At 43.1% G+C, this 10,249-nt stretch overlaps 1 protein-coding gene and 1 non-coding gene across 2 annotated transcripts; both read right to left on the bottom strand.

Annotated features, from left to right (window-relative positions):
* Window positions 1–2,055: 2,055 nt before the first annotated feature.
* On the bottom strand, window positions 2,056–5,529 carry LOC118896957 (NADH dehydrogenase [ubiquinone] 1 alpha subcomplex subunit 3-like). The gene is made up of 2 exons (XM_036855616.1): window positions 5,510–5,529; window positions 2,056–2,314 (listed from the first exon to the last, which is right to left on the bottom strand). Exons 1-2 carry the CDS (start codon window positions 5,527–5,529, stop codon window positions 2,056–2,058), a joined length of 279 nt encoding a protein of 92 aa, XP_036711511.1.
* A 3,325-nt stretch (window positions 5,530–8,854) lies between these two features.
* TRNAG-UCC lies at window positions 8,855–8,927 on the bottom strand. The gene has a single exon. It is a non-coding gene; the product is annotated as a tRNA-Gly (tRNA).
* Window positions 8,928–10,249: the final 1,322 nt, after the last annotated feature.

The following is a 10,249-nucleotide window of genomic DNA, read 5'->3' as shown; positions in this document are numbered from 1 at the left end:
TCAGAACAGGCCACCCCAAAACATGCCACATGGGCATAAAGATTATTTTGAGCTGAAGACAACTGAGAAACAGCAGATGCCAAACAAAGCTCTCCACCCTCCCCATCTGCCTAAAAGCACGATATAAATCCCCATTTGTAAAAGTTTCTCCCTGTACTGTACCAGAAAGAGGAGGATGGCTCTGAGTCTCTTCTCAGGCCCCAAAATAGCAGGAGAGGAATCTATGTAACAAGGCTACTAAAACAACACTTATCTTCCATGAGTTCTCCCCACATATTTACCTTCCCAAGTTTGCTGCCTTTAAATCCTGAACATCTTTTCCTAAGTCTTGCCACATCTCTAGAGATTTATTGTTTTTTGTTAAGATGCTATATAAGCCCAAGTTCTAACCACCCCTTTGAGTTACTCATCCCTGAGTTTCCCCATGTCTATATGTGCTGCACACATTAATAAACTCCGAGCTTCTCTACTTAATCTGTCTCTTATCAGTCTAATTTGCAGGGCCCCAGTTGGAGAACCTAGGAGGGAAGAGGGAGAGTTTTTTCCTCCCCTACAGAGTTAATACGTTTCCTCATAGTGGGGTTGGATACCCTTATCAATGCCTTGGGGATCCAGAATACTGAAGAGTAGCAGCAAAGAGAAGGAGGAATTGGCATGCCAGCCAGAAGCTCATGGTGCCATCTTGGGAAAGGAAAAAATTTCCCTCTACTCTTTCTAGGTTCCTCTAGCTGGTCTAAGAACCACACTGACATGAGACAGATTAACAAGAGAAAATAAAGTTTAATTACATACTACATACCTACGGGGTCTCCATAAGAATGCGAGTTAGGCAATTGAGGCCTCTATGTCATCTGAGGGAAGGAGAAAGGGTAGGGGTTTGGGACTTCAAAGGGGAGAAAGACAATTCACTTGGAAGTGGAAAAACAAATGTTTGGTGAACAGATGTTTGCTATGCCATGCAGAGACAGTGGGACGCAGAGAGGACTTTGGTCTCCAGGCCCTGCTGAGTGACCCCTGCCACACCCAGCCAGTATTCTTTGTAGATATCTCTGGTGATGGGGCTCTTCCTGGGTCAGGGCCTTTATCTAAATTCTTTAGGCAGTAAGAGGGAGGTAAAAAGAAAGACTTCCTGAGTCTTCTGTTTCTTAAAAATTATCAGCTTGAGATAATCCTCATGCCAAGGAGACATTCTGAGAGGAAAAATGGGATTTGTTCAGCCAGTGAATTAAACTTTTTTTGAGCATCTATGTGCCAGCAGTTAGCTAGACTCTGCAGAATTACTGGGATTAAATAAAACAGCAAAATGAATTCTCCTATTATCAGAGAGGAGGGAGGCAGGGAGAGGGAGAGAGGCAGGGAAGCTTCTCTGACTTGTCCTCCTCCCCTTTCCTTCTTTCCTCCCTTTGATGCTGCACCCCAGCTGCCTTGGACACCCCCACCACCCCATCCCCGGTGTCCTGGGAGTGTTTGCATCTTCACCTCCCCTTCCAGACTGCAGGCTCCTCAAGAGTGGGGTCAAGATCCTCAGCACGTTCTCAGGGCCCAGCTCAGGTAGGTGTTCAACAAATGTCTGAGGACTAAAGGCAGAGTCCTCACCCTTAGGGCTTAGTATGCAGACTGTCCAGACATTGCGGGAATGAAGCCAGCCAGGCGGAATCCTGAAGGATGAGTACGACAGTGCTGTGGGCCAGTGCCCCCAACTCTTGTCTCGTTTCTTTGAAATTTCCCTGGCTGGTTTGTCCCTGAGACAAGTACTTGTTTTTCCCTGGGATTATAGTTGTATTTCAAAAAACAGATGGAGCAAACCTTCACTGGTTCAAATCTCTGGATGGAGGTGGGCACCAGTCCCCAAGCAGCGTGGAATAACTGGGCCTAGGGAAGTGACTTGTCTCATCTAAAAATACACTTGTTTCTGCCTCTTCCATTCCCATAATTAAACACACGTACATGTACACGCACATACGCTTGCTGCCCCCATTTTTTTTTTTTTTTTCAGTGTTCACATTTTCATTAGGGGATCCAGGGAAAAGGACCCCTCCCTGTCAATGTAGATGCTCACAGTTTCTTCAGCCACTCCAAGCTTGGGCCCTGTGGGTCCTGTGGGTGGCTGGACCCATTGAGTATGTTCCCATTGTCTAGGAGGAGCACTGGGTGGTTGTAAGGTGAGGCCTGGTTGATCATGATGGCATACTTGGTGTAGGGGCTGATTGTGGGCAGAATTATAATGAGGCCCCCGATGGTGAAGGACACCACCAGCACCAGCTCCTTGGCCCAGGCATTCCTGAGGAAGGAAGGAGTCTTGCAGTTTCCCTGGCTACCCCAATTTAAGTCAGCTGGTTCACAAAGACTCTCTGTTTGACCAAACTTTACACAGCCTCCTCATCCACGGCCTGCTAAAGACAATCTTAGCAAAAAATCCTGCTAAGTCAGTTTAGCCAGATTCACCCACTCTTGATATCTGATCAAACTCCTCATCCCCCACTACTGGTGTCTCATCCTTGATGCCTTCAGCAAGAATCCAGTTAGACTGGTTTAGACAGAATTCCCCATCCTGGATGTCTCCTCTTAGTGATTTCCCATCCACCAACCTCACAGTCTGCTCATTGGCTGTAAACCCCTAGCCATCTTTGCTGCATTCAGAGTTGGGCCTGATCTCTCGCCCCTATCGCAATAGTCTTGAAAAAGGTCTTCCTTACCATTTGAACAAATATCAGGATAATTTCTTTTAGCTTGTTTGAGAAGGAAGAAGAGAAGTGGTCCAGTTGTTGCTTCTTGGTCTGTTCCTACAGGTGACTGGACTACAGCCAGAGTGACTTTGGGGAGAGAGCTGTCAGTTTCTGTACTTGGGAAGTGAAGAGTGGACTGAATCCCCAAATTTCTGTCCTTCTTTAGAAGGATACAGAAAAAGAGGTATGGGCAAAGAGATGCCCAGGAGAGGCAAGGCAGTGACCACCAGGGAGTTGGTAGGAAAGTGTTTACTTCTGCATTCTCAGAACTAAGGGAGAAACGCCGTGCCTGTCCATTAGCCTCTTGCGTTGGAGGGAAGAAGGTGGGGAGACACAAAGCAGGGCTGCAGCCTCAGGGAGATGTCTACATGTGTCCCCATGTCCCTGTAGCTCACAGGTGGACATTGCAAGATCCTTCTATCTATCTACCTCAGCTTCTTTTCACATTTAAAAAAGAAAAAAATTATTTATTTATTTATTTATTTTTGGCTGCTTTGGGTCTTTGTTGCTGCGCATGGGCTTTCTCCAGTTGCAGCGAGCAGGGGCTACTCTTTGTTGTGGTGCGTGGGCTTCTCATTGTAGTGGCTTCTCTTGTTGTGGAGCACAGGTTCTAGGTGCGTGGGCTTCAGTAGTTGTGGCATGCAGGCTCAGTAGTTGTGGCACACAGGCTTAGTTGCTCCACGGCATGTAGGATCTTCCCGGACCAGGGCTGGAACCTGTGTCCCCTGCATTGGCAGGCGGATTCTTAACCACCGCGTCACCAGGGAAGTTCCCTATTTTCACATTTAAGGCTTAATATGTGCTGAAGAGTGCTCCATCTGCTCCCCCTTTAATTTTTTTTTTAAACAAAAGCTTTTGTAAAGAGAAAGGGAAGGAGGATGTAAGAGCTAGGTTGATTCATGAACAAACATGGATCAGATAGGACTATGTCATGTTACTTGTATAATCCACCATCAGAAATGTTGCGTAGTAATGGAAATAAATCAGTTAAGCAAAACCGGTTATATTAGTGCTACTGATGTAAATACCGAGACTTTGTTTTCACCCTCTGCAAAGTACAGAGACAAAAAGGGGCCATGAAGGAAAATTGACCCACTGCACAAGCACATGAAAATGTGAAAGACGCGAGGACCTTTCTCCTCTGCAAGGTTTTTAGCCCCTGTGTTTAACGTGTTGAATCACTTCTACCTTCTGAGAGTTCTTTAGTCGCCATTAAAAAAATAAAGATCTTTGATACAGATTGTTGACACTGTTTCTTCAGGAAAACACAGATTTATGCTCTGAGGGCCTATATGGAGAGAATATGTGGCCTCTATAGCTGAAAAATTTAGAGTTCTAAGGAAAAAAATTTCTAGACATCAAATAAGATTTATTTAAAAAATGAATCAGTGTTAATATAATCCAACATAGTTTACATTATGGTTTATATAAAACCCAGAATAGATAATGTATGACATTTTAAATTAATATTTTAGATCATCTTTCTAGAGTGTGATTTCTTCTTGACCTGGAGACTAGAGACAAGGTCCCAACTGCCAAGAAATTAAGCAGAGTAAGGGAGATGGTGATGTATGGGGGAGGGACAGTGGCTTTTGAAACCGCAGTCTTCACTAGGGAAACAGAACTATAAATACCAGAGCAGTTAACAACTCAACAGAATAAAATACAGTCAAGCGTCTAGATTTTTTTTTCAAGGTGATAGTGAATGTGTAGTTTTTTGGGGAAAAATATCAAAACTATCCATTTTTCTTACAGATATTAGAGCTTGCTGAAGGGTAGCAGAATATGCCACCCCAAAATATGCCTCTTTGGCACAAGGATTATTTTGAGAAACAGCTGAGGCCGTAGAAGCTCTGAAAACAGAGTAGAAGTTACCTTTTTGTAAGGGACATTTACATTTACAAAACAAATCTCCATTTGTATCGGTATCACCTATTATGTACCAGGAAGAGGAAGATGACTCTAAATTACAAGACAGTCTAATAAGTGAGGGAGGCACACACTTGAATCTATATAACAACTTTACCCTTGTTTACTTTACTCTTCCTGGAAATAACCCCCACCATCACCATGACTGGCCTCCCTTCCCCAACATCTTTCTTTTGTCTTTAGCTGAAGATGGTATTTAAGGTGGTGGCTTGGGTAATCTGGGGATTTACAGTTTCCCTGAGTATATTCCATGCACCTATGAGGTATACATGTTAATAAACTTCTGTTCTTTTTTCTCTTGTCAATCTGTCTTTTATTATTAGGAGGGTCTCAGCCAAGAACTCAGAGGATAGAGGGAAAATTATTTTCTTCTCTTACACTTCCAAGCATGAATTTAAGTTCCCAAATTAGTTGCTAAATTTGTGAAAAATATTAGCTTTTCCAGGCCCAAGTTTCTGACCTCAAAAATGAAAGAGGAGGGCTAGCATTTGGAGTATTTGTCCTATGCCTCCATGACCTGTGCGATTTATGGTTTAACGGTCTTTCTAATGAGGACGACTAAGAATTTTTTTATCCCCTGTGTCCATGGAATAAGTGATCCCCTTTGGCTACCAAGAGTAAAGGGAAGCATTTCTCTACTAGTCTTCATGACAGGCGCGTCATGGGAACGGATGTTGAGGGGTTAATGCGTCTCTCCCCGACAGCTGAGGCATTCTGGCTTTAGCTGTAACAAGCAGGATGTGATTTGTCACCTGCTCCCTGGCACTAATGCCCACAAGTTGATTGGCTTCAGACAGCTGACTTCCCAAGGGGCTGAAACACATACATTCACAACGGGGGTTTTGTCTTATTACCTCATCTGCTGGGGCGTCATCCGTACACCATCTCCACAGAGGAGACCGGTGGAAGGTGCCTTCGTGGCGCAGGGTGGTTAGTCCTCACCTCTTCCCTAGGGAAGGTGTCTGTTTTCCTTTGTTAGGTGTTCAGGGTAGTGATGCCTTTGGTGAGGCTGCCTTCCCTCTTGTCCCAAGACAGCTGTAGGTCAGAGGCAGACACATCCCAGGATGTGTGCCGCTTTCCAGGCGCTTTCCCAGATGTCAAATCGAACAACTTCCGTTAACATCTCCTTTGGTACCACAGCTGCAAGGAGAACAATGCTGAGTAACTGGTCGTCTGTCTTATTTTTCATTATATTCTGTTTTTTTTTTTCTTAATTGTAGTTTAATAGAGATAACATAATCGTAACCACTTTTAAGTGTGCAGTTCAGTGGCATCAAGTGCATTCACACTGTTGTGCAACAATCACCACCCTCCACCTCCAGAACTCTTTTCAACTTCCCATACTTGAACTCTGTACCCGGTACACAGTAATTCCACATTTATCTGGGTTTTATGTTGGCGAAAATCTTCTTACGTTTCTCCCAGTATGTTACAGAGTTTTCATCTTTTATGTTGTTCACAAATTATTGTTCCATGCCTGGCCATTTGTTTAAGTATTTCTCTTGTAAACTATTGGTTCTCTTTTTTCTGCATGGTGATTGGTGGATGTTTGTTACAGGAGAGCTCAGTGGCCAATGGAAATTTATGCTGTTGTTTTGGATGGAAGTCATGTCCCCCCAGGGATCTTTCTAGTGAGTTTGACTGGGAACTCAGGGGACCACTCACTGACCAGCAGACTTCACTCAGGGTGTGTCATCAGGGAGCTTTGGGATGAAGAAGGCACTGCTAGAAGCAGGAGGTCTCAGACAAGTGGAAGGTGGCATGTCTCATTGGTCTGCTGTCCTGAACTGGACTTTCTTATATCCTTTTAAACCACTGCATACTTTTCTATAATATTAAGGTGACACAGTTTAATGAAATTCCCCTTCTGATGAACATCTAGGGTGTTTCTGTTTTTCATTACGATAAACAGTACTTCTATAATCATCCACTTAACATGCATGATTATTTCTATAGAAGGGCTTTTTATAAATGTTATTGCTTTCATAAAGTATACGTACACTTTAAAATCTGATTGATAGATGCTTACAAATAGTTCTTTATAAAGTCCTATACCAATTTCCTACCGAAAATGTATAAGAATAAGTTGTCCTTCCCACGCTAGAAACATACAGATTCATTTGCTTACACTGGATGTTATTACTTTTTTAAAATAAATTTATTTATTTATTTTTGGTTGTGTTGGGTCTTCATTGCTGCACGCGGGGTTTTTTTTTTCTAGTTGTGGCGAGCAGGGGCTGCTCTTTGTTGTGGTGCAAGGGCTTCTCATTGCCGTGGCTTCTCTTGTTGTGGAGCACGGGCTCTAGGCACGTGGGCTTCAGTAGTTGTGCCTCGTGGGATCTATAGCGCAGGCTCACGGTTTTAGTTGCTCCACGGCATGTGGGATATTCCTGGACCAGGGCTCGAACCTGTGTCCCCTGCATTGGCAGGCAGATTCTTAACCACTGCTCCACCAGCGAAGTCCCTACACTGGATATTATTAATCTTTATTATTTATGCTCATATAATTAGCTTAAATGATATCTCACTATTTTAATTTTCATTTCTCTGATAACTATTAAGAGAGAATGTTTCTGTTAACCATTTGTAGTTTTCTTTATCTAAACAGTCTACTCACATCCTTTACGCATTTCCCCTCCTGCTGGGTTGTTGTAATTTTCTTCTTATGTTAAAAAAATTTTGTGCATTATTTGCTTAACTTTTTTATGGTGTCTTGCCATATAGAAGTTTAAATTTTAATGCAGCCAAGTCCATCCTATTTATTTTCTTTATGGCTTTTGCATTTCATATCCTCATTAGTAAGTCATTGTCTTAGTCTGTTTGGACTGCTATAACAAAATACCACACATGGCTTACAAACAACAGAAATTTATTTCTCACCTTCTATGGGCTAAAAGTCCAGGACCAAGTCACCATCTTATACAGTGTCTAGAGAGGACCCACTGTCTGTTTCTAGACAGCTGTCTTCTCACTGTGTCCCCACCTGGCAGGAGTGAGGGAGCTCTCTGATGCCTCTTTTATAAGGGCACAAATCCCATTCATAATTACCTCTCAAAGGCCCCACCTCCAGACTCCATCACCCTGGGGGTTAGGATTTCAGCATATGAATTTGGGGGAGACATAAACATTCAGTCCCTAACAGTATTTTTGTTACTGAACACAAGTTTGTGTGCCCGACGCACAGTGAGGCCAAACAAACTGAAATGTGGGAGTCTGGAGCGGAGAAAGGTTTATTGCCAGGTCAAGCAAGGAAAATGGGTGGCTTGTGCTAAAAAAACTGAACTCCCTGATGGTTTTCAGTGAGAAGTTTTTAAAGGCAAATTTAGGGTAAGGCTTGCAGGGTGTGTGACTTTCTTCTGATTGCCTGGTGGTGAGGTAACAGGGTGGTGCTCCAGGAATCTTATGCTCAACTTGAAGTTACCATCTTCCACCTGGGTGGGGACCTTAGTTCCTGCAGAAGAATTCAAAGGTATTATTATATATATTCCTTCAGGAAGAACAAGGACCCAGCCCCAAGTCTGTACTATTGTTTCTTGACTTCTCTCTTGTTTCTGCATTCGCTCCCTTCCCTGATTAGCAACTGTTTGAACCTGCCTTTTGGAACTCAGGGAAGGTCATGGAAGCTGAATGAAGCTTATTTTCTACAAACAAGAAACGGGGGACACAGAAAGGATTTGTACCTGGGAGACCCACAGGGTTCTGTTTGGTTTCATTTTCCCACCCAACAATCAAAAATATTCCCCCTTAGGGCTTCCCTGGTGGCGCAGTGGTTGCGAATCTGCCTGCCAGTGCAGGGGACACGGGTTCGAGCCCTGGTCTGGGAAGATCCCACATGCCACGGAGCAACTGGGCCCGTGAGCCACAACTACTGAGCCTGCGCGTCTGGAGCCTCTGCTCTGCAACAGGAGAGGCCGCGATAGTGAGAGGCCCATGCACCACGATGAAGAGTGGCCCCCACTTGCCGCAACTAGAGAAAGCCCTCACACAGAAACGAAGACCCAACACAGCCATAAATTAATTAATTAATTAATTAATTAATTAATTAATTAAAAAAAATTCCCCCTTGGTTTCTTCTAGTACTTTTATAATTTCACTTTTTAACATTTACATCCTTAATCAATACAAAACATTTTAAGGCTGTGTGTTTTTGTTTTGTTTTGTTTTGTTTTTGCCATACCATATGGCATGTGGGATCTTAGTTCCCTGAGCAGGGATTGAACCTGCACCCCCTGCATTGGAAGTGCATTGTCTTAACCACTGGACCACCAGGGAAGTCCCAAGGCTGTGTGATTCTTAAACTGATGCTGGGGAAGAAGAAATTTTCCTCTACCCTTCTAGGTTCTTCTGGCTGGTCTAAGAATTAAATTGACATGAGACAGATTAACAGGGGAAAATCGAACAAAAGTTTAATAACCTGTACATGGGAGAGACCCAGGAAAAGTAAGTAACTCACCCAAATGGCCGAAACCCTGACCTTAAATACCATCTTCAGCTAAAGACAAAAGAGATGTTGGGGATAGTAGTTTGGAACTTCAAAGAGGAGAAAGGCAATTCACAGGAAGTTGAAAAAGCAAATGTTTGGTAAATAAATGTTTGCTGGGCCAGGCAGAGGCGAGGGGACACAAAGCAAACTCTGGTCTCTGGGTCCTGCTGAGTTTCCCCCACCACACCTAACCCATATTCTTTGCAGATAACTCTGGACAGCTTTATTCTGTAAATAAGCCCTTTATCTAACTTCTTTAGGCAGCTAAAGGGAAGGGAGAAAGAAAGACTTCCTGAGTCTCTTGTTTCTTAAAAATAATCAGCCTGTATTAATCCTCATGCCAAAGAGACACAATTTGGGGTGGCAAATTTTGCTCCCATGCACCAGAAAGACTTCTCAGATTTTCCTGTATGGACAGACAGTTGTCTCAATACCATTTAAAAAATAATCCATTCTTTCTTTACATTTTTGAACTTTGACTTTGTCATGTGCTAAATTCCCATTGGTCAAGTTGCCTGCAGCGGTGCAAAGCCACACTATTTTCATTTCACAGCCATCAGTATTTTACCTGTGATAGGACAGTGTGCTCTCATCATTCCTCTTCTTCAAAAAATTTTGGCAGATATTATTTATCTTTTAGAAAAATTTTAGAATTCACGTTTCGAGTTCCATTAGGCTTAAGATTGGTTGAATTTACTGAGTAAGTTTGGTAAATTTTTTTATAGTTTTTGTTGGGATTATTTTGCATTACATTTCTAACTGGATGTTCCTTGTAAGGATGTTCTCCTATGTGAAAAACTATTACCAAACCAAACTTACATTTGCTCACCTGCCATGTAGTAAAGCCAATCTACTGACACCAGGTTGTTGTGAAGGGAAGACAGTGTTTATTTGCAGGGCACTAAGCAAGGAGAGTGGGTAGCCAATGCTTAAAAGACCCAAACTTCCTCATGGCTTTCAGGGATTTTAAAGGCAACACTAGGGGTGAGGGTCATAGGGTGCGTGATCAGCTTGTGGACATTCTTCTGATTGGTTGGTGGTGCAGTAACAAGGTGATATTTCAGGAATCTCAATCCTCAACCTTCTGGTTCCAACCAGTCTGGTGTCTGTG

Source organism: Balaenoptera musculus, chromosome 6 (genome assembly GCF_009873245.2).
Source record: "Balaenoptera musculus isolate JJ_BM4_2016_0621 chromosome 6, mBalMus1.pri.v3, whole genome shotgun sequence".
Lineage (NCBI taxonomy): Eukaryota > Metazoa > Chordata > Mammalia > Artiodactyla > Balaenopteridae > Balaenoptera > Balaenoptera musculus.
The sequence above is the reverse complement of the archived record's forward strand: the minus strand, read 5'-3'. Positions and strand labels throughout refer to the sequence as shown.

Excerpts from the sequence above, each read along its gene's own strand:
- LOC118896957 (XM_036855616.1), bottom strand. The coding sequence starts at position 5,529 with ATGACGCCCCAGCAGATGAG. Across the intron at positions 2,315-5,509 it reads ATGACGCCCCAGCAGATGAG|CCAGGGAAACTGCAAGACTC; the intron begins GTAATAAGACAA and ends AAATTGGGGTAG.